This window comes from Porites lutea, chromosome 12, assembly GCF_958299795.1.
Source record: "Porites lutea chromosome 12, jaPorLute2.1, whole genome shotgun sequence".
Lineage (NCBI taxonomy): Eukaryota > Metazoa > Cnidaria > Anthozoa > Scleractinia > Poritidae > Porites > Porites lutea.
The window spans coordinates 12,616,437-12,640,836 of NC_133212.1; the positions used below are offsets into that span (position 1 = coordinate 12,616,437).

A 24,400-nucleotide genomic window follows, 5' to 3' on the forward strand; every position below is an offset into this window, starting at 1 on the left:
CATAACTTTGTAAACATAATTTGCTTCTTGTGGAGAAGTGTTTTAAGAGAGTGGAACAAATGTCTATGACTGTTAATTGCCATTTATAATAGGTTGTTCATGTGTTAAGGACAGAAGTGTCTGATTGACTGTCTGCTGGGACAGCAAAAGTAACCATTGTTAATCAGAGGTGTTAAAGGTTCTATGTTTGAGGTTCTGAACAAAAAGGATGAATGCATCAGATAACAATGAACCTACAGAGCCAGTGCGAGTTATATTGCAAATTAAACGATGAATACAGCTTTCTGTCCTCGCTCTTTGCATCCACGGACGTCTGTGATTTGGCCCCAAAGTTCCATACTGATGATGTAGATTTGTGTGGAATCTGGTCAACGAGCGGTGATTCGTTGACAAAGTAATTAAATTCTTTTTAGCTATTGTAAACGGATGACAGAAAAAGATAAAAGGTCAAATTGATCAAATGTATACGCCAAGACTCTACTGAAAAAACAGTCAGTCTTGGTGGAATGTTATCTTCTTTACAAGAAGCATTTGAGTTTTGCTGCCGCTCCTTTGCAGAAGAACTCAAAACTTTACGATAAAAAATGAAATTAGAAATTAAAAAAATCGAACAAATTTAAATCTGGAACCCCATGACTACCAGATTAACTAAGTAAACATTAATTGACGTCATCATGATGGAAGTTTTGGGAACCAATCGTAGACCTCTCTCCTGCAAAACGTCCCTACCAGCGACGTGCAAGGAAAGGCGGCTGTGTTCAAAGACTAATTTTATAATTCTGAGTGCAAGATTACAAAGAATAAATTTACTAAGGGCTTGAGCTACGGTGGAAAACCACAGGCTAATGTTGTGGAAAAAAAGGAAACTAAATGCTTTACCAGTGCTGAACAGTTCACTTTCCTAATTGTAAAGAGAGAAAATTAAGCAATGCGTGCAATCATAAGTTCAGTCTCTGCGAGGCTTCCACTCTCCTAGTGGATCCTCACTGAGGAGGAGAATCTGAATCAGAAAGAGGGTCTGTTTTTTAGCAGGGGAACAGGCACCACTAGCATTGATGTAGAGAAACTGCTGGACACAAGCTCTTTATTTAGGGACCTCATTTGAAAGCGACTGGAAATTCAAAGGGTTCACTAGTTTTTGTAGGTGGCTACGGTTTCCTCTGAACACTCCACTCCAGTAACTGGCTGGGTACTGTCAAGGTATTGCAGCGAAGTAGGGGTTGTGATCACTTTCTTGAAACAGTCTACTGCTACTGACACAGTCTACTGATGTTGAGTGCTTCAGACAAATTCACTTGTCTTCTTGGTGACACTCCGGAGGTGAGCAGTTGTGAAGGCCAACTGAACAATCCTGAGACATTCCTGCAAGGTTACAAGGCTGGTTGATAGATCCATGGAAAGTGTGGAGTCAAACCATCATCTATTATGTGACTGGTGAACGGGATGCGGGTACACTCGGACTTATCCAGGCAAAAGTGTAGGCTGGTCTCACAGGCACATTGCAAGAAAGCATGGAGATTCTCATCATGATCACGGTAATTACACTCATACACAAAGTTGTCTACAATCACAGTGACACCAGGTAAATCTCCAAAGGTTTCATCAATCATTCTTTGGAACATGTCTGGAGCACTGATTAGGCCAAAACGTAAACGCAGAAACCTGTACCTTCCGAATGGCGAATTAAAGGAGATACACAGCAAACCTCATTTCAGCTTTATGTTCCAGTAACCGCTTCAGGCATCGAGGATGGCAGAAACATCTTACATCGCTTAGTTCAGGGAAGATATCTTTCGGGGTGGGCGTAAAATAGAAAGGCCTCCTGATGGCCTTGTACAGGTCCTTATGGTCTAGGTCTAGGCGCTCCGTTGTTCTCAGTGACACAAACAAGGGAGTTAACCACGTCAGTTGGCTTGGTAGCTTATCCTAGCATTCCTTGTGCGACAAGAGAATCAAGTTCCCTCCTCAAAACTTCATTGAGAGTTTCCATAACACAGCATGGTGAATGCCCGACTGAAGTAACTGAAGAATCAATTGCAACAGGAAATTCACCTTAAAAACAACCAAAGCCTTCAAAGAAATCAACATGCTGTTTAAGGATCTCGTTCTTGGCCACTGGTTCTGGATTACAAATGAGTTCATGAACAATACAATTCTTCTTGTGGCTCATGGACTCCAGGTTATGCAAATGTTTCTCTGGGCAAAGTTTCTGTTAAGAGGACATTAAATGTTTGGAGCCACCCTTTCCTTTGTTGTTTCCTGTTAGGCTTAGATGAGTGACAAACTTTGTTTGCGTATGTCTTGAATTAGAACAGAAAATAAGTGCATCGATGGCGTGATCACCGGGACTTGTAAAGTGACAATCTATTTGAGGATTCGAATTTCTTCACAAATGAATCGACGGTCTCATCAGGCTCCAGTCTAAGTTTTTATCTTGCGTATCTAAAATTGCTCCTTGGATGCAGGTAGTTCTAAAAAGCGTCCACTAGGTGCTAAGCTTCTTTCTGCCCTTGGTAGTCAAGTTCCACTCTTCCGCACCATGACAAATTCGTTGCCATCATCTTCCGATCAGATTAGAAAATAGCTTACTTTCTCTTCCTCTGATTTCCCCGCTAGTAGTACCAGACAAGTAAAATTTCTTGAACACTTGTGGAGTGTGCGGCTAATGCCAGTCCATGGTTGGGATCGGTAAACCAGCGAGTTGTCATCTTGAATTCGATGAGGGGGAAATTTGGTTACCAGAAATAATATTTATCCTAGGCCCAGTTGTTCAAAGGCCAATTAGCGCTAACCGGGGTTAAATATTAACCTGGGTTTCTTTTTCATTTGCTTGAAACCATTTTCCTGGATAATTTTCTCTATTCTTTTTAGAGCATCCAATCATCCAATTGTAGGCAAAAAGAATAAAACTGAGTTTGCTTTTTAAGCTTTCTTATCTGAATTCAAATTTGGCACTAACCCGGGTTTTCTTAACCCTGCATTGAACAATTTGGCCTGATGAAACTGGAAGCTTGATTTAGTGTTCTCCTGACACTATATTATAGATACTGACTTTGTAGTCCCAATTAAACTGGACGAATGTGTAAGATAACAACAATCGTGCAGAACGAGTGCAGTTCTCTTCTAAGAAAGAGCACGTCAAGATTACAAAAAATAAATTTAGAATATGAAAAGGGCCTGGGCTTCGGTGGAAAACCACACGCCAATAACACTACAAGAGATGGCCATTAGTAGATGTTCAACTGTAGTGCTAGATGTCCTCACACACTTTATCCTACCTGCTGCATCTCAGTAAACACTTTCAGTGACTCATCAAAGACTCTTGTCTTTTTTCCAGTTAGGAACCTAAAAACTCTCACCTAAACATTGTAAAAAAAGCATTTTTTTAATGAACATTGCACACTTATTGCTCCCAACCTAATTACTGTACATCTATCAATGATGGCTTTGATAACCTGACTATTTCGCAGTTAGCACCACGATACTGTACATAATAATTATGTCCCTAGAGTAACACAAGTCTAACCAATAGAGCACATTAAATAGTGACAAATCTAGTAAAGAAAACAATCAGTTAATGAACTGAACAGTACTACTAATTTACTCCTAAAACGAAAATGTATCTAAAAAGATGGCCATCCAACGGTACAGTACCAACTAAATAAAATTATAAGGCAAAGGGTATGGAACCACTTGAAACTCTTTCTTCTTCTCCCGGATGGTTAATAATTATCATTCTGGCACTCTCCATTACAGTCTATTACTGCGGACACTGCAAGATGGGCGGCAGATAATCACCTGAGCCAGTAAGGTTTATACAGTAATATCACTTGTTGACGAGAATCAAAACTATAAATAAAAGGTTTACCTAGTAAGACAATATAATATGAAGGAAATGATAAAATAAGGATAAGAATAATACTTCATGACACTCTCCTTAGAAAAGCAACTAAATGTGCACTATTATTATACACACCTTCCGGTCCGTTGCTAACGTAGCAAACAGTTTTCCATCAGGTGAAAACGACAGGGATACAGGGATAGTCTTACACTGAAAGTAAAGTATCATTAAGATCATTACAGACATCATTGCAGGACCCCATTGATAACAGTACTTGGTACTGAACGGTCATTCTGGATAAATGATCTATTATCACTATCATTTTTTATCATTAGCCAAATGCAAGTTGGAATGAGATGAAATTCAGAGCCTTGTTAAGACAATAAGCCATGCCATCTCCTCGAAAAAGCATGTGTCTGTGTATAGCTGATTCAATAATGGTTGCTTGGAGCATTGGTAATTGGGCACTGGGAATCTTTTGTTTGGTGGTCACTCAAGCAAATCATTAAATTGTTCTGTAAGCTCAAATGCCTATTGCCCAATAGCCAATGACCAATTGCCAAAGCAACTTTTATTGAATTAGGTATATGATTGACTTACGCTTGTTGTATAGGAAGTATAGTTTATCTGTTACGCATAAATATAACAATGAAAGTAGTTTTTAATATCATTAAGGAGTAACAAAAACCATTAAACAGATGACACCAATACCCCACCAACAATCTGACATAGGAAAAGCGTTAAAAAAACTGGGCTATACCCAAACAAAAAACCTGTCATACAAGAAAGAAAGTATAGAAAAAACAAACAAACAAAATGATAAGACTGTGTAAACAAACAGAGAAAGCCTGAGACTTGAGAAGGACAAAAGAGGAGAAGAATGGATAGTGAAGCTAACATTTAGCTTTTCTATGATGATTGAAAAGAAAAAGCGTTTAATTTACTTTTTGGAAATGCTGTGCAGCTTCGTTAACGGTAAGGATTAGAAAAAAAATGAATGGTCATCCTAGGATCTGACTGGACAATAACCATTTTGAGCGGACATTGTTAGTTGACCGGCCGTTATTTAAAGGCCTGTAGCAGTAATGATATTTGCAAGCGTTTGCTGAACACACTATGGGCATTTCAATGGGTGCTATAAATTGCATGATACTGTGAAAATAACTTAACTGATGTAAGTTGCACATAAAGAATTTTTTCTCAATGTCATTTAAATTTACCACTTAGTTCACTTACCATAATAAATTCGAACAGATCGGTGTCTGTTTTATATTCAAAATTAACATTCTTGGGAAACCGCACATCATTTTTAAGGCCAGACCAATACTCCACTATGCCAGCCTCATCAGCTGATATGGCCACATCATAAACTGCATTGTACTGTCAAATACGCCAAAATTAACATTTAGTTGCAGGATTAATTCAACCTCACAAGTTCATGCTGGCAAAGACTACAGTCAAATTTAATCTCAATTAAATCAGGGACACCCAACGTCAATTTTTGGAAAATATCTTTTCGGAAGACAACTTATGAGATCTAGAATTTTCGTTGTAAAATTTCTTGCTTGCCTGCCTCTCCTAGGATTTTCTAACATCTAAAGAAATGGTATAATTGCTTATTTTTAACGGATTTTTACCCTGAAAAGGTCTACTAGAATCTTCGGGAGCCTTTTTCTGCCTGAAATTTTCGAAAAGATAAGTTTTGATCCCTATAATTTTCGGATAAATAGACTTTCAGCTAGGAAATCCGGACTGATGAAAAATTTTTAGGGGATAAAAATATGCCTATATCTACCGTTTAAATACTAAAATACGTTCAACAATGCTATGTTTAAGTGGTTTTAAACTATATTCTGGTTGGGTGCCCCTGTTACAAGGATGCAGTCTAAAGGTGTTTATCATTCAAGAAGAGAGACAAAGGAAATCACTATTTGCAGTTGATAAAGTCCTACAAAGAATAACCTTTTATCATTATTATTAATATCATACTACTACTACTACTACTACTACTACTACTACTAATAATAATAATTACAATTAGTAATGGTAACAGGACTGAGTGGAGTCCAATTCGGTCTGTAATCATACGAGTGATTAACCAAATCGGACGACCGCGTAGCGGGAGTCCGATTTGTTTAATCACGAGTATGATTACAGACCAAATTGGACGACACGAAGTTCTGTTACCAATTAATCATAACTTTAACAAAATTTGCGATATATAGGGCTCTTTTTAAAATCAAACCACAAGAAATTCCAAGATTTTTTCGCTAGCAATGAAAAAAAATAGCCATTCAAGCGCGTGCGTGATGGCGCGTACTGTCCAATTACTTAGGCATGACGCGTACTGTCCTATTAAACTGTCCTATTAAGGCTGAAATCAGGGCAGTTGAGAACCAATCAGATTTGAGAAGTTTTTTATAGTTATGATTATGATTATGATTATTACTATTATTATTATTATTATTATTATTAATAGGTAAGTCTTTTTGGGGGGGCAGTAAATGGTGATGTTATTCTTTTTCTCATTGCTACTTACAGCACTGAACCCTGACTAAAACTGTTCATAAACTGCCATCTGTGACATAAGTAATAGCTCCATAAATGATAGCCCAGTTTCAGCACTAAGTTAAATAACTATGGAACTTAATGATGGTTTGTCAATATCTATGATTCAGTCTGGTACCAGAGCTAAACATCTGGATAATCAAGACTCCACTCTATGTTATGCTAACCTTATTTTAGCGGTTCTCACACATTCTCTCTAACGGCTACCGCTAAAACTGGGCCTGATACAAACTCTCTCACGTTTGTGCTCGTTACGGCCGTAACGCTGATTGGCTGTTAGAACAATGCCATAAGATCTGATTGGCTGTCGGAAACGCCGGAAGTTGAAAGCGCTTATTCCTCGCGTGGTTGTTTTCGTGAATTATCTGTCGTCGGCGGAGAGAAGGATCGATTTTGCTGTCTTTTTTATTGTTTTATGGTCTTATGGTAAGAAAATATGCCTTAATATGTGCCATGGAAATTCAGAAAATTCATATGGTTGTTCATATTTTCTCAGGATTTGCTTTATTTACGGAACTAATGTGAGTGTATCGCGGAGTTGAATCCCTCTGCAAGTTGTTGACCGCTAACAAAGTGCCTTTTGATTAACAGATAAAAGCTATTTTTTAAGTCAGCCAGTCTGCATTTTACCCACGCGTGAAAAATTTGCATACTAGAAAAACAAGCAACGGAAGTAATTTTGGTTGACTGATTTGACAAATGTCAATCAATCAAAAAAGTGGGTGGCAGACGTTTCGTAAAAGGTTTGTAATCAGGCGCCCTTTTCGTTTCGCCTTGCCCGCTGGAATGTCATTTTCAAAACGAAACGAAAATAGAGCCTGATCTCAGGTTACTGTTATGCTCAAGCATAACTTCCATTTTTTCAGCTGCCTCTGGTCTACATGTATTAATTGGTACCTTGATAAACATGACAGGTTTAGTATGCAGATTTAGGATGTGGAGAGGTGTGCTCGTCCCTCTTCCATCATAAATGTTTATCACTCCTGTCTCCTTTTCTGAGCTGAAATAGAATGTTACTATGTCATTAGTTGGTCACTTGGAATTACTATTAGTTTTCTGTCAAAAAATTTTGGATATTACGGCTGCAAATATAAGGAAGAATTGAAGGAAGAAGAAGGTGATTGCAGTACATAAAATTGTCATAATATAACAAGAGATTTTAAAGTAAGAGTGAAAAATAATACACTAATTTCATCAGCAACGTTAACTAGTACAAGAACATTCTTTTGGAAAAAAGTAAATATATACAGAATTCAAAAATGGCATCTGCTGACTGCACTGTGTGGAAGAAATCTAACTTTGGTACACGGGAGTTGCAATCAAGACACAATGAAATTTCTTGAGCATATCAAGTGAGCGTGAAGCAATAAATGATTTCTTCGCTGGTTCATCACGCCAGCAATTACTGCATGGAGAATATTCTATCACATGAAGCCTAAAATGTACTACTGTTTCTCCTGTGTTGAAATGCACCTGCAAGGATTTCATAAGCCAGTTCAGTGTCCTTCACAGCCAATAATCTTTCTACCACCTCCAAGCTCTATGTTTAGTCTTTGATTCAGTCTTAATGTAACATGCATGAAAAGGGAGTTTTCTGTGTAGTATTGTAGCATATTTTGACAAGTCACGCTGTAGTTTGGTGAGCCCGTAGGGTGAGACAAAATGCAAGGGAAAAGCAAAAATATCCCACAATAGGCCTTTTGCAATAGTTGATTACACAATCAACTTTCTGAAAACACAAAAACAGTTCGGTTTTGGAAAAAATTCTTCAAAAAAAGAAACTGAAAAAGCAAGTTAAAATTAGGTGACCTGGAAATTTGTAGCCGCATATCTTAAATGTAGCGTCTACACTGGCCACAGAAAATTAGAGGGATTTGTATGGGAAAAACAACTTTTGCCACCCAGTCATGGTTGAGTGACTTCCCATAAAAGTCCTTGTGAATTTTCAAAATTTTAAACTGTCATTAAATCTTTCCCTTACGCATTTAAGGCCTCAAAATATCTGATATGAAAAATAGGAAATTTTAACCCAGTAATGCTTAAGGAAATGTTTTACGACTATTTGAAAACCCAGTAAATGTGCATGTCTACTTAAACAAGAATAGGTGACAGACTAATGTGGCTTACTGAAAAAAGAGTGGTTTACTCTCTTCGTCAAATGTAATTTAGCCAAAGTTAACCTCTAACCAACACTAGCCAGCAGTTTCCCTTTTTCTCCATTGCATTGGGCAACCCTTTGCCCTTAGCAGGGGCACCTTGCGACCCTTATACACTGTCACTCAGTTGCAGTCCTTTGCAGTGTCCTTTGCTTATGCAGTGTTGCTTGCCTGCTGTTTCAGCTTTATACTGTACAATGAGTCACTGGGCAGGGTGCCCAAACAGCTGTATGTGAACCCACATGGGGAGTGGCAAGGAGTATGGTAGATCTCAGTAAGGGGACAGCAGGAACACTTTCACTGTTAGAGTTTGATGGAATGGAGCTGGACTGATCATGGCAGGGCCCCTGTGGGGACTGAGCCCGTACAGTTGGAGTTAAAGGGAAGCAACCATACATGGGAATAGTGTGGGATAGTGTGTAAGCTTGCTGCGAAACTGGTTGCTTGTAGACTTTGAGATGTAGTAGAAATGGCCTGGCTCAATGCCGACCACGGTATTATTCTCTCAAGCTTTGTCTTTGTCTATAAACACAAGCTCACCACCAATGATGGGAGATGCAGAGGCCTAACTAAAGCCAAAGGCCTAGGACTTGGCACTTGGCAAGTGGTTGAGCAGAGGAGAGTAACTTGGCGGTCAGCAATGGATAGCTGCTAACTGGTTAACTTATTGCATTGTGGCCAGAGCACATGGGCGGAGAGTCCATCATGGTAAATGCAAGAATTCATATTGGCAGTTGCCAAGGTGAGCATAACATGTGAGAAAGGACCCCTCTCAGGAGATAAAAATGAGGGGTTCCAATGCAAGGTCTTCCATCGCCATTTACCCCAAGGAGTTTTTGTCAGAGTTCTTAGGCCTTGCATCCAGGGTTATGCCATAAGAGGCGAGTACTTTGTCTTTCGTAAGGACAGGAAGCCAGGGGCAGGATCCACACACACAGTCACTCCTCCATCTCACAGGTCAAGTACCCGCAAGCAAAGGACTATGATAGCATTGCTGAGGTCTTCTAGCTTTTTACTCGCCACAAATAAAAAGCCAATGGTTGAATGAGGTTAAAGATGTTAAGGGATGGTCTCCAAGCAGAGAAAGATGTTACACGAGGAAGATACAGTGTCCAGTGCCTTGTTGAGGACGAGAGCTAAAGAAGACACTTTCTTTGGTATTCAAATCAATAAATGGGTGGCTAAAAACGATGAGAATGGCTGATAGAAGGCTGCAAGACTGGAAAGAGGGACAACTACCCGTTTGTGAGGAGGCTGTAAAGGAGGGTGGCCTTGTACAACAAGAAGTGCATCAGCAACAAAGATAACAGCCTAAGAGTAGTGTTTCACGTCTTGGGGCTTTCTTTGAAGGTCAGGTACACTGACTTAGGTGAGTATGAATTTGCTTGAGGTGAGGGTACCACAGTTGAGCAGCTTGCCATGCAGCACTGCTAGGAGGGGCATTCTTACAGAGCCATGAGGACTTCACTCACTGAAATGCTGCGCAGTATAGAATTTTCCAACTCCACGAGACACATGCAGTTTTGGCAACTAGACTCGAGGCACTCTCATGGGTTTCTGCTTCCAAAGTCAGAAGGAAAATTCTCAACCCCAGCAATAAGGAGCACATAAACAAAATAGTGGCTGACTGTTAACAGAAAGGTAGTGGCTCTGGAACTAGTGGAGAACTCCTCTCTCTTGAGCTTCTCATTGGCATGGACACAAGGACTACTAACTGTAAGAACTACCTTCAGATGAGAAGACTGGATGACATGAACATGTTGAATGATATGTTGAATTGCCGTACCTATGGCCAGGGCTTTAATCTCACATGGTAGCCAGGTCACTTGATGTTTGCATAGCTTTACAGCGAAGAACCCAGCCAATAGCAGTTGGTTATTTGGTGTACATACAGTGTGACTGCGATACCTCTGTTGCTCACAGAGTCATTCGTTAAGATCCACAAAGCATCACCAGGCTGGGGAATCGTGATAGTCTTGTGGCCCTCTAAGGTATGTTTGGCGGTCTTGAAAGCCAGGAGTAGCTTGCAAGAGCACACAAGTCTTTCTCTGGATTCGGTTCTTGTGGTGACTTGATCTAGGGGGACCAGCAGCTCTGTTTACCTAGGGAGTGCCTAGTTGAGCACCTTGCAAGCTCAAACAGACGTCCACAGGAGGTAATGGTCATAAGCTACCACTGCTTTGGAGCTCTGGGAGTGGCAGGTATTGTGATTTTATGCTAGACGTTTCAACAAGCGCACAGTGCTCAGTCAGTCTTCTTACTTTGTTTGGAGAAGGAGACAACAATTGTGTTAAGGTTGTCTTTACGTGGGTAAAAACCATTACTGATAAACTCTGTCTCAAACGACAGACAAGACTGCATGGAGTAAGCAAGGCCACTAGTGCACATGCACATGTAAAATACAGCTGACTTTAATATGACAACAATAAAGTGGCGCAAGTTTTTGCCAGCACATGGCTACAATAAAACTAGTCCATTGGTCAACCACGAGATTCCATCCTTTTAATCAACATCTTGCTGGGGAGTTTATGCGTACCCTGCCTGGTGGACGTTTGAGCATGTTGCCTTAATCATCGGGTTGTTCTGCAATCTAAATCACCTGCCAGTGGTGGAATAGTAGTCACTGTTCAGCACAATTTGCCTTGTCCCAGTTCGCCCATCATGGCAATACCTGTTAGAGTTTGTATAGCACCTGAAAGTGTCCCTGTCATTCTGAGAACACGAGAAAAAATGACCACAAACACCTTTATCTTTCTTTTATACCTCCACTCCTCCAGTCACAAATGCGTCGGTCTGTTGATTTCCCTGGCAGTCTGCTTTCCAAGCGGTTTGTCTCCCTGAGGGCAAATTGAAAGTCTTCATGGAGCTCTTTCACTCCTGGCTTCAGTATCGCTGGTAGACTGATAAAATAGTGCCTCTGAATAGTTGAAAATTTGCTTCATCCAATCCGAAGAACCACCCAGATCTGGATAGTAACACGTCATCAGTAGGGAATTTCTTCGCTCCTTTCTTTCAAGGGAAAACCAGTGGTGTCATTGCAAAAGGTCAGCTGTTTTCTCAGCCTACGTCGCTGGTGAAGACACAGTTAACGTGACTTCCTTATTGTTCATTTTCACAGGGCTCGAAATTGCGAATCACTCATCGCCAATGTGATTAAAATTTGGGTTCTGGCGACTACATTTTAAGACCTGGTCACCAGTTGGCGTGTCATCTTCTGTTTTAATAAGATACCCCTTGTCTCCGATCTCTAATTAATGTAGCAATCCATCTCCCAGTGGTAAAAGCTCTATAAGCTCTCTGCGTCGTCCAGCAACTCAAACCCCACTAGACAAATTACACTTTGTTAGAGGTAAGCGTAGATAAGGCAAGACTTAGAATGTACACATTTTGACGTATGTGGGTTTGCTCCTATTATGATGCTAGACTTAACCGTTTCCTTACGTTCTCCTTACAGGTCTCCGTAGCTGGCTAGTGCCACTGTAAAGTCTTGTCTTCTTAATATTCCCCCTACATCGTTTGTCCAATGTCTTCTTATGTACCTTCTTTGTTAGATCTAATGGTGTTAGTTTCTTGTCTTCTATGTTCACCTTAATGTTAGTTAATTCATCGCACGATATTAGGCCAAAGTCGTACACTAGTTTGTCAGTTGTAAGGTGTTGATAGTGTCTTACTTTTAATTTCTCAAGTCTAGCCTTCTGACAATTAGTCTAGTATTTTTTATGACAGAGTATTTTTCAGGTTTCTTCATGTTGCAGTTTGCTCTTGTGTTGAGCCTTGTGCGAATGAACATACAGGTAAACATTAAAAAAGCGAAGTGTAAAATCGTACAAAGGGAACTGATCAAACAAACTGTTGGACACATCGAACATCAAGGAAGAAGTAGTTCAGGATTCGGCAAAGAAGTAAAGCTAAATTTAGGGACAATGCATGGAAAAGTCCCAATGGTGTATGAAGATTTCAGTCTGAAAAAGTCTTTTACAAGTTTTACAAGTACTTCAGGAAACGAAAAAATAAAGGAGCTTCGTCAGTGTACTAGAATTTTCTTCTGACAAATCTGCCCTACTGCCTTGAAGCAATGCTGAAACTGGCGACCAAAAAATGAAAAAGTTAATTTCGAGCCGTGTTTCATCATGCTATGAAAGCAGTTTAGCTTCTCCTAGCCTTTTGACTGCTTACATAACAAAGACTATCCCATCAACATTACCCAAGAGTTTTGTCTTGATCTGCAGCAGTGGTAATGGTTTCTTTCCTCTTGGCACGTTGTAGGGGTCTGGTTGTGTCTTGACATGTTTGCTGCCATAGACCTGGAAGTCACCTCGGACACTACTGGTTCACTGGACTTTGGTGCTTATTTGCTAAGGCAGTGGTTTTATGGCCCCTGGTCACTAATGCAGGCCCAGCAATCTATTGCATACTACATCCGGGAGACCTAAGTGACCTCGGAAGCATGTCTGTCCTTTTTTGCTCAGATAATAGGGAGATTTAGAGTCACGGTCACAGCAAAAGGCAAAGGCTTTCCCTTAGGTTGTGCTTTAGTGTTTTTTACTTCTACCCCCACATTAGTAGCTTTACGTTAGGTTTGTCAAAAATAACTGCTTTGGACTGTTTTTAGTTGCACGTTTTCTGTTTTGAGAATTCTAAACTTGAGTCTGACGTTTGCCACAAATGTCACTCCAAATCTTTCTAATGAGGCCATAGTTGCTATTTTGGCACCTTCTAATCATTGATAGCCTCTCATTGGTCCCTCATAGGCCATTGGACCTCAACTTGTACAACCACCGCATATTCTGGGTGGCATGAATGTGTTATTTTGGTTTTCGCCTCTCTTTAAAATTTACCGTCCCCATCTTAGCTAAATGCAGCTTTTCTCTAGCTATTCATCTCTTGCTTTCTGACATTGGAGTGGATTTGATTTGCTGGCCTCCTCAAGTGTTTAGCTTGAGGTCTCTCGTTCTTGGCCTCGGCAGTTATTCACTTTCGTTGAACCAGTTGTGGACTTGTGATCAGGACCTTGGGTGAAGAGAGTTACTGCCTTAGTGCAAACATGCTCTGTTGTTGATGTTGCTCTTGAGCAGTCGGCTGTTGTCCTCCAGCAAGTGTGTCCAGGCTTGTGCTGTGCTATTGTGCAGCTTTTTGTGCATGGTCCCATTTCACCCTATTTTCTGGCCCCTACTTGTCAAGTTCCATAGGAGTTTGAGGTTTGGGTACGGGTTGCTTGCATGCTTCGTTCTCTTGCTAGGGCATTGCCTTCCTCCACCAACCTTGTAGGCAACAACACCCAAGGTCGTCCACTGGTGACAAGTTTAAATGTTTCTTAGTGCAATTCAGGCAACGCTTGCCAGTGGCTTCCCTACCTCCATTGCAAGGGGTGGCCCATTTGCCTTTTCACACTGTATGAAGTCGCTTGCTTGCAGTTCTTCACGAACTATACTTTTGCTTTGGGAGTGTTGACTACCTGCCGTTTTAGTGATGTTTTATCCCAAACTCTTCCTCCTTCGTTCATGAAGGACTGGTTAGTATTGGTCTGCAAGTATTCCACTGAGCAGTTCGGCGAGACGAAGCCTGGTAATTGCCACTTACAGGCTGGCCTTGGAGACCTCCTCCATCATGCTAGAGATTGTCTGGTTTCCCTTTTTATGCAGTTTGTGTGCAAACAAGCAAAGGAAAAGAGCTCTACCTCGAAGAAGACAGTCCTTCCTTCATAACAACAGGTCGTTACATAATCTCATTAAACAGCGCATTACTTATGATGGTCCTTTTAAACATTGTGTGTCAACACCTTCCTCAAATATGACCTTGGACTCTCCCTGAACCAGAATTTGGATGGTTTGAGCTAATGCTTGCCAATAAAAGCCAAACACGTTATTGGAAAGAACATGTCAGAATGAGAAAAGACACGTTTCTTCGACTGGTGGATTTTGTAACTCCTGAAATATCCTGAATGAAATATGAGGCTGCTAAAAGCGACTAAACGAGGTGCTATCGCTATTTGGCATCTTGCAGGGGGAGGAAGCTTTCACGATGTGGCCAAGCACTTTGATGTACGAAAATCCATGTGTTAAAATCTGTATCACTGTCATATGGAGAGGGAGTTTTCTCCGACATTTTTTAGGAAAAAACTAACCGCAGAAATGAGCCAAATCGGAGACCTTTCTAACACCAACTCGAGCGACCACAAAAACAGAGCTTCTCTGATTGGTCAATTCAGCAAAACTAATTATATTTGTTTACTTAGTACATCTCAAGAACATTCTCAATGATCTCGAAATGTACTGCGGATCTTTTGAAGTTTTGGCAACTCCGCCTCCTCTTTTAAGCAGCCAGGCAATGCCAAGCTTGGTTGGTCACATTTGAAACAAGCTAGGACTATTATATAAACAAACATAAGCCAAGCAAGCAAGTTTTTTAGTACGAGGGTGACTGAGGGGTTACTCTTCACTTACCATGCAACAGCAGCTACAGCCGCTCCAGGAGGAAAAATCCACTCACACTGTTCAGGCACATAATCTAATCTCAGCATGTTTATCATATCTAGAAAAGCAAACAAGTAATCACTGGTTGATCAAGCATTTTCCAGCGATTTGCATAAAAAAAGGAAAGGGATACCTCTCACAAAACAGGTTGATGTAACATGTAACGTTATTAACTTTGGGTGATCAGTGGACCAGCTAAAAAGAGTGTAAAATTCTCATCACAAAAACAGTTCTTTTTAACTACAATATTAGTTAATTATGAGATAATACATGTTAACGTGTATAAGTTCACAACCTTATGTTCCTAGGGTGTCTGTATTGAAAGGAGATGACTTTACATATGTTGTGGATTAGATCTGTTCTCTGGTTAAACCAGTATTTCACCTAATTTGATAACGAATTTCCTTTGTTTCCTGGCTCTAACTATCCGTAAGAGACAGGGAATTCAGGTTTCACCTGAGAATAAATTTTATCTACATCATAACATGTGAAACACATGCACTGTAGAAGTGAATCTTTAGTGAATCTGAAGTGAATCTTTTCCTCTTTAGTTATTTCTTAATTAATTGAGTTATTTCTTAATTAATGAATTGTCTGATAACTTGACTAGTCCATTTATTTCTCTCAATAGGTTATACACTACAAAAGTGAATCAGATAACAATAAAATGGATTAATGCTAGACTCTGAGAAGTCATAATTTGGATACGTTTAAATGCAATTCAAAGGGGTTAACAACTAACAGCGTCCTTGGTGCCAGAGGTCATCAGTCTTTTGGCATGCACATGCCCAGTAGCTCGCTACATCAATCATGTGATTCAGCGGCGCATAGAGTTTCCTTCACGCTATGTTGTTCATCCCACAAGGTTCTTTCAGCCGTTTTCTTTGGTCTTTCTTCCTCATTGTTCTCCGTCGTTACTCACAGTTTTTGTCTCGTTTCTCGGTGGTTTTTCTTTGAGATTTTTTTGTTTAAACATGACGTGCCATACACTCAACAGCATCTTGGCTTCGTTGGAATCGTAAGGTCACACTTTGTCCACTAGTAAATCTGCCCCCACAAATACTTCAGTTTCCACCTCATCGTCATTTTTGTCACCCGCATCGGTTTCCATCTCAGCTGAGGCACATTCACAAGGCGATTTCCTAAGCATCTCAGCAGTTGCTCCTGCACATGTTGGCAGCTTTTCGGGAGAACGAAGAGGCTAATTCCTCAAGCAGTGCTTCAAGTTCAAGGAACTCAAGAGCAGCTTCTTCTGCAGTTGGAGTGCCTTTGACACATACATTGACCTCGATTGCTCCTCTCTCGTCTTCTTATGCAGGTAGAGTGACTGTGCCATCATTTGTCTCCACTAATCCTACAACTGGCAATCCTGTGGTCCCTCATGCTTCTCAGCCACCCCTCTCGGCTTTGTCGGCACAATCCTTGTTTGCTTCTCCATTTACTACGATTGACTAGCAGCCCGATCTTGGTGCCTTCAGTTGGGAAAGTATTTGTAGTCGGCCCCAGTTAAGCGCCAATACCGGGAAAATGGTTACCAAATAACCAGTGGCACCTTTGTTGAGCTTGCAGATCTCCTGGAGGAAAACCTATATGCCCAAGAGGCCAAGCCTCAAACCTACCTGGATGGCAAACTACTTGTTGCTCCTGCCAAAAAAGGGTGGCAGAGATCACCGACATTCTCACAAGGATTCTGGCCTTTACCATTTTCCAGTGGATCTTCTACAGTACTCGTCCTTCTTGATGGCAGGATACAACTCGGTATAAAATACTGATCCTCCTGACAGCTGGTCATTTTCCTGGTCTGGCAGGGCTGAATTATGACACCACATTCAGGAAGGATGCATCAGCCTCTCCAGGTCTAGCCCATTGGTGTAAGATGAAGCCAGATTTACCTATACAACTTCTACACCTGTACTACTGGCACCGTTGCTGGTCAATCAGCACCTCACCTGGCTCCTCTGCCACCTACCTCAGCATCACCAACCATCCTGCCTAAGAGTTCCTTCGACCCCATTCAGCATTGCCGATCCCAGAATGATGGCACCTGACGCTGGTGTCTGGGTCAGTATCAGTATCGTCATGTATTTGAACAATGCGATGGTCAACACCCACTGACCAACTGCCCCTTTTGATCCTACAAAGGGTCTCAGCGCTCCCTGTCTCTCACTCAATCTGGGGGAAAATACCATTGGCATTACCAATAAAGTTGCCTCGAAGATCACAGCCACCCCGTTTGTAAATTTGTGTAGATAGTTTAGCTTATGTACTAACAACTTTATGATAACATTATCCTTTCCCATGCACCACAAACTTTAACAGATGAAGCCATAGTTGTTCAAAAGGTGGTTTAAACACAGTCCAGTGGATAAGTATTAGGGAAACCAGTTGCACTTTATGCATTAACAGTGTAAATGCAATTTAAAGGTGACTTCGACTGCTTTAAGCTTGTCCGGTGCCGCAGGTAACGTGATTGCAGCTTCTTTTCTCTCCTCAAATACTACTATGGGCAACTTCGTAGACTCTCCTGTGTCCACCATCTTTGTTTGTCTTTCCTTCATTGACATCCACCAGCAACTAAACCTCTGCATCCTCAGTTGGCAAAGCCTTCGTAGTACGCCCCGGTTATGCACCAACACCAGTAAACTGGTTATCAAAATAAACAGTGGTGTTTTTGTGGATTTAGCTGACCTCCTGGCAGCGTTAAAATGTGTAAGAAATTCAGGCTCCATGCTTACTTGGATGACAAATTCACTTGTTGCTACAGCCAAGAAAAGGGCGGTGGAAATCAGTTGTATTTTGGTGTGGATTCAGGCTTTTACTATCTGCCAGTGAACATTCTGAAGTACATACCATTCTTGCTGGTGGGATACAACTTAGTATAAGTTGCTGATTCTACAGATGGCTTGTTAGGTTCCTGGATCAGCTTGGCTGAATTGACTCTGCATTTAGGATGGACTTCATGGCATCTGATCTAACTGACTGGTCTGAGATGAATTTGGATTTACCATGTGGCACAAATTTTTTGCGGCAGTTTATTTTTGTGGATTGGTGATTTTTTTTTGCCATTAGGACAGATTGGCTTGTACTTGCTTGACTTCGAAAAATAAAATTAATGATGCCAACACACTTACAATTCATGATACTGCAACGTGCTTACATTTTCTACACTTAAATAAATCTTGCCTGAAGTACACTGCCTCTGTTCGTCTCTACACGTATATTTGTAAAGCCAGTAAATTTTCACAGAGGCCTGCGCTTTTTTGCTACAGGTACGTGAGCAGTCTCTTGATTCAACTTAGCAAACAAGTATCGAGTCCTTGTTTGCCTTTGTTCACGGTCTTTATGGCGAAAATGGATTGGAAATAAATAGCATGTGATCATGAATTTTGAAATGTGAATTATGTACGTATTATGAAATTTGCCTACATCACTGGTTTCCAGTTCTCTCTCTGTCCAAGTTAAGCTCTAAGGGACCGGTCAAAAAGTATGGGGGGGGGGGGGTGGGCCGGAGCATTTGGAAATGTGGTTGATAAAAAACACATGACCCACCCCCTCCCTTTGGCACAAAAATGACTGACCCACCCCTAAAGCAAGGTTGGAAATTGCATGACCCACTCCCTAGTTAAAACATGGATGTTTGGTTTCCTCTAAGGCCATCCCCTTTTTTCTCTTCGTTTACCGTCGAATGCGTTTCCTGATATTGGGTCGGTCGGTCGGATTGAAAAAAAAAAACTTAAAAAAAAAAATCACAAGAAGTCTCGGAATAGTAGGCCCTGGTACCCCAAGAAGACGTTAAAAGTTAACATTCACATATTTGGATTAACAAAATGTACAATATACTGTGAAAAATGTTCATGTTTTTGTTCTTGTTTTTCTCTGTGCTGTTACTATGCTCATTTTTCAGATGAAAAGAATTATTTCAAGTGAAAAATGGTGTAACTACGTCGTTACTTTTTTTTTAAAAATGCCAAAAATTTGGGTCGGTCGGACGACGGTAAAAGGAGAAAAAAAGAGGATGGCCTAACCTTGTTCTGTGCTTGACAAAATTTGTTGATACACTGCTAAAACCAATATCAAAATCACAGAAATCATACCTTTTACTGAAAAGACAAATGTGAAAACCGAACATTCCTTGTTTCAATGGACGTTATGAGTCTTGACACAAATATACAGCAAAACGAGGGTATATTGAAATTGTCTATCACAAAGCATATGAAAATTTCTACAAAGACAACCCATTCCTACACATTACTTGCCGTAAATTCTTAGATTAATCCTCAAAGAAAATTTCTTCCACTTCAATGGAAAGCACTACCTACAAAACCATGGAACTGTGATGGGCACAAAGACAGCAGTTTTGATTCCTTTGCCAATATTTTCATGACATATATTGAAACAACAACTCTAAGCAAAACTGTCTTTAGAACAACAGTTTGGAAATGCTACATACACGATATCTTTTCCCTATCGGACATGAGTAAACCAGACATCGAAGCCCGCATTGAACAAGCAAACTTACATCACCCAACTATAAATTCATGGCTGAAACATTTGACACTGAGATGCAGGGTTTTTAGACACGGTTGTATACAAAGGCACAAGATTCAAGAAAAAAAATCTATCCTTGATGCAAAGACACATTTTAAACAAACGGAAACCTTCTTGCACACACATTTCACCTCGTGTCACCCTCCAAGTGTTAAAAAGGATTTGTCAAAGGAGAAGCCTTGAGAATCCTACGAAAAAACTCCTCAGAAACAACCTTTGAGGAAAATAAATCAAATTTAAAAAAAAAAAACGCTTGATGGACGGAGGCTACCCACAAACTTTGATAGAAGACCTATCAGAAATAAAATTTACAAAAACGAGTCTAAACTCCTAAAACAAAGGGTTCACGGGATGTGCGGCCTGTCACCCGTTGCATTTTCTCGCACAACAGGTTTGTGACTTTTTTAGCAATTTAATTCCAGCTGCCTGTGTTTTATATAACAAGTGTGGTCAAGTGTCTCGTTAGTAGTTAGTGCTTATCTGTGTAATAAAATAGGTTGACCCACCCCTAAGGGTAGCTGAAAATTGCACGACCCACCCCTTGCACGAGGCTCAAAACCTCATGACCCACCCCCTCTCTGCTCCGGCCCACCCCCCCTATACTTTTTGACCACTCCCTAATGTTAAAACCATTTCAGACGCTGAGGGAGAATACTCCTCGTTCCTGCAGTTCTGCCATACTCATGGCATACAGATCACTCTTAATCTTCTGCTTAGACATTTTTGAACCTTAAACTTTTCGAGTTTCAAACAGTGAAAGGGAATGAAAATATAGATATTAACACAAACTTGAAATAGCGACTCACAGTTCATACAATTACAATACTATATGTGGAGGAAAACAGATGTCCAAACTTTCGGCGTTTGTTTACAACAAAGTTCATCAAAAGCCACGTGAAACTACCCATAAAATCTGACCCTCAGAAGGTGAATTCCATAGCTGATTCCCTTTCTAGTTGCAAATTTCAGCCCCCTTTCCAAAAGCAACAACCCGGTGCCTCCTTTGCTTTTGGCCCGGCTCCCAACCCCCATTAAAGATACTGTTGTTAAAGGTAATTTAAAGGATTTAAAACAAGGCGCTTCTTCAGTGCATGTTGTTTGTGGATGCACAGCATGGGCATCCCCGCAAGTTTGCTGCATCCTTCATGTGATTTAGTGGCACGTGGGGCTTCCTATGTGCTGCATTTTTCTTGCCATGAGGCTTCTTTCAGACCGTTTCCCTTCCCTCCTTGTTGAGCTTTCTACCGTTGATATCTTTTTTCAGTGTGTCACGTGCCTGGTTTTGTTTTCTTTTGTTTGGGATGCATAGCTGGGTTGCTCTGTAGTTAGGGGCTGGCCGCCAAAAGTGGAAGCCCCTGGATATTCCTGGCACCCAACCTCCATTTAGCAATGCAGTTGTTAACCAGCACTATCCACCTTTTGAACAAGTGGTGCCTGCTAGTGAGATAATGTTAGTAGCTGATGGAAGAAACATGGTCAACGTACCAAAATTGACAACATCAAAGACTTTAAGTGATTTATCTTCAGCAGTGGAGCACATGACCTGTCCATCAGAACTTGCTGAAATACAGTTTATGACCCCTGTAATGTAAGACATAATTACATAAATTAGCATCATCCAGATAAGAATACTTTGAAAATACAGAATGTACCCAGGTACAATGTATAAAGAATCAGAAAGCAAGTGCAAAATCGTTATGTGTAGCACTTTTCATTGAGTGAAATAATAAATGTACAAACAAATGATTTGGAGTTCACTTGAGCATACTATGAAAGTGGATGAGGTCCCACTCCCGCCGTTAAATAAACAACCTAGTAACCTATTGAAGAAAACTTTGAACCCTTGTGATGATTGGATGCAATACTCCATCCATTTGAGCTACTCAACTCATCTGAGAGCAGGCAAATGAATGTGTGATGCTGAATAAGTAAGCAGTTTAATGTACTTCAAATCTTATTTAGAAACAACTTTTTAGCTCAAATTTCTCCAGAAACAAAAACATGGGGGTAATTTAATTTGAAGGTGCAGTTGACAGGGCTTGCACACTATTTCAGGCAAAAATCTCAAGACATTTTGAAGGACATAACATGCAAAGACCATGCCTTGTAGCACATGATAGTGACAAGAAAGCACTGGGAGCGAATAAATCAGTGTCCTACCTACTGCTGAGACATTGATTTTGCCTGCCTTTGCAATCAATACTTTGAGACTTAGTGGTACGTTTTAAAGTATTGATACTGTAGTTTAGACGTTCGTAAAAAAATCAAAGACGTTTTAGGCCAAATACCAGTTTCAAGTATACTCAGACTCGGCGGTTTTCAAGGGTTTTCAGGGTGCATTATAGGAGCCCTGAATTGAGTAAAAAGGCAGGCTTGACTAATACAAAACCCTGCTTATAAGCTTTTCCTTAGTTTATATCATGCCCAGAATATGATAGCCATTTCTTCTTTTTCTCTTTTTACTCTTGAATAGTGTGATAAGAAAGTGATTACTGACAAGACCATTACCTCTTGTTTACGCTGGTTAGAAAGATGTCTTTAAGGGTTTTTAGTGGGGGTTGATATAGCCGGCTCAATTACTCTCTGATAGTAGCTTTGATGCTAATAACAAAGAAGAGTGAAGTACCTTGCCGTAATAGCGTAACAGCGTAATAAGAATGAAACACTTGCTTTTTACAGTAGCTTTGATGCTTAGAAGAAAGAAGAGTGAAAAACCTTGCCGTACTAGCGTGATAACGTAATAAGAATGAAACACTTGTGTTTACAGTTGCTTTGATGCCAATAAAAAGAGTGGAGTACCTTGCCATAATAGCGTAACAACGTAAAAAGGATGAAACACTTGCTTTTACAGTAGCTTTGATGCCAATAAGAAAGAAGAGTAAAGTACCTTTCCGTAATAGCGTAGTAAGGATAAAACACTTGCTTTTACAGTAGCTTTGATGCCAATAAAAAAGAAGAGTGAAGTACCTTGCCGTAATTCCATAATAACGTAGTAAGAAAGAAGGAGAAAGTATTGGCCTTGCCGTAATAGCGTAATAACGTAATAAGAAAGGAGAAAGTACCTTGCCGTAATAGCGTAATAACGTAATAAGACTGTAACACGTAGTAACTTCGGTTTTAAACACTTCAAGGCAAAGTTACAAGTGGTGATATCATCATCTGCTTCTGATCGATCGGTACTTGGCAGTCATTGAGGTCATTTATGACCACAGTGAGGATGCTTAGTTATCCTGGCAATAAAAGGGGGTGGTAGGCACGACTTTTACCTCAGGCCAAAATGCTGGTCATTCCAATAATTTTTTTTCTCTGCTGGGTAGATTATGCTCTGGAAGGTTATACATTTTCACTGAGCAAATGTGATTTTAGCCGCATGTTTCACACTGAGAGGTCATGACACACATATTGATTTACTGTAGTTATTGTTTCTGGTCGGCAGGATTTACCCTCTGGATGCAAGCGCATTTTCTTTGACCTCTTTTGAAGCGTAAAGCTGTTTATTACAGCTGAATGAGGGTTCCAATTTTCTCCAAAGTGCCTTATGGATCTGCATAACTAAGCGATTTTCTTTAATCCCTGAGTATAATGTTTTTCTGCAATGCTGTATCACGCTGGGCCCAGCTCGTTAGTTTTCTTTGCAGAATGCTAAATTATCACGGACAGTGATTTACAGATCCAAAAATATAAGAATGAAGTGTAGCTTAAACTGAAGCTACATCAACTTACTATGGAGAATTGAATTGTGACTCAGTAAACTCCAGCTTAGTGTTTTTCTAAAAGATAGTGTGATTTTGTTGACTGGAGCACGTAGTTTCTCCCTTGGTAGTAGCTTTTGAATAAGCTTAACAGTCTTTAAACAGTTTTGTTATTGCCACTTTTTGATCAGGCAAGACCATGGCTTCGGTTCGCCACACGAACCTCATCAGTTGCCGGGTTGGCTTTGTGCTTAGTTGCTTTACAAGAGCAACTTTAGTTGTACTTTGGCATGGCGTAAACGGTACAGCCGATCTGTCTAGTGAGCTTTGAACTTGAACATTAATACCCACGTGGCGGATCGAAATTCTTGTTTTCCTGTTGGCTACTGAATGTAACCAATTACGGAGTGTGTATTTCGATCCTCTTCTGCTTCACGCTAGAGGTGTGTTTTTTTGAAATGCATTTCGTGAAAATTTAAGCACTTTCTTTTCTGGAAGAGTTCGAAGACTCTTATAAAAAAGAGATTAACAAGTTCGTGCTGGTTATCCGAACCTGGGATTACTAGAGTGTTATACGTGTTAATCCAACCAAGCAAAGTCAGCTGAAACATTTTTATCATGGGATAGTGTTGTAGGTTGATGTAAAACAAAGTAAAGTAAAGTAATTGAAAACTAACTAAAAACGGGGAAATTGCTGTAAAATATTAATTTTCCTTCACGTAAGAAGAAAGCAAAATGAGCTGAAAGGTTTTCTAATGAAAAGTTCACCAATTTCTATCGCACTTTATTCCCGATAAGATGTTAATAAACAAGAGTGACAGTTTTGTTCAACAAGGTGTTTTTTAAAACTTATATCTTCCTTTAACGAATATCTTTGTGGAGGAGAAAAGCTTGTTTTCTACAGTAAGCTGAAACCACAGCAAACTATATATTGACTTTGGCAGCTCCTCGAGGTCCCTCGAGCCGAGGTGCTCCTTTTCTCCCTTGTAGATTTTGGGGAGACCATTTTTCCTGATAAAATCCTTTCCAGTAGTACTTGAAAATTTTCCTCCCCAACAAATTTTGCGTTGAAGAAGATTAAGAAAAAAACTGAACATGTTGTGGTATTATGACCTCTCAAAA

At 40.3% G+C, this 24,400-nt stretch overlaps 2 protein-coding genes across 3 annotated transcripts in view; one reads left to right on the forward strand and one right to left on the reverse strand.

Annotated features, from left to right (window-relative positions):
- Nucleotides 1-24,400, forward strand: part of LOC140921348 (uncharacterized) — a 92,042-nt gene that overhangs the window by 55,947 nt on the left and 11,695 nt on the right. The gene's annotated exons all lie outside the window — the stretch shown is intronic.
- The window catches only part of LOC140921349 (peptidylprolyl isomerase domain and WD repeat-containing protein 1-like), a 48,876-nt gene that overhangs the window by 9,770 nt on the left and 14,706 nt on the right, over nucleotides 1-24,400 (reverse strand). For both annotated transcript variants that reach the window (XM_073371349.1, XM_073371350.1), the window contains 6 exons: nucleotides 21,072-21,167; nucleotides 15,009-15,096; nucleotides 7,307-7,409; nucleotides 5,078-5,221; nucleotides 3,977-4,051; nucleotides 3,279-3,359 (listed from right to left, as the gene is read on the reverse strand). In XM_073371349.1, the coding sequence (XP_073227450.1) occupies nucleotides 3,279-3,359; nucleotides 3,977-4,051; nucleotides 5,078-5,221; nucleotides 7,307-7,409; nucleotides 15,009-15,096; nucleotides 21,072-21,167 (587 nt within the window). The remainder of the gene's footprint in view (nucleotides 1-3,278; nucleotides 3,360-3,976; nucleotides 4,052-5,077; nucleotides 5,222-7,306; nucleotides 7,410-15,008; nucleotides 15,097-21,071; nucleotides 21,168-24,400) is intronic.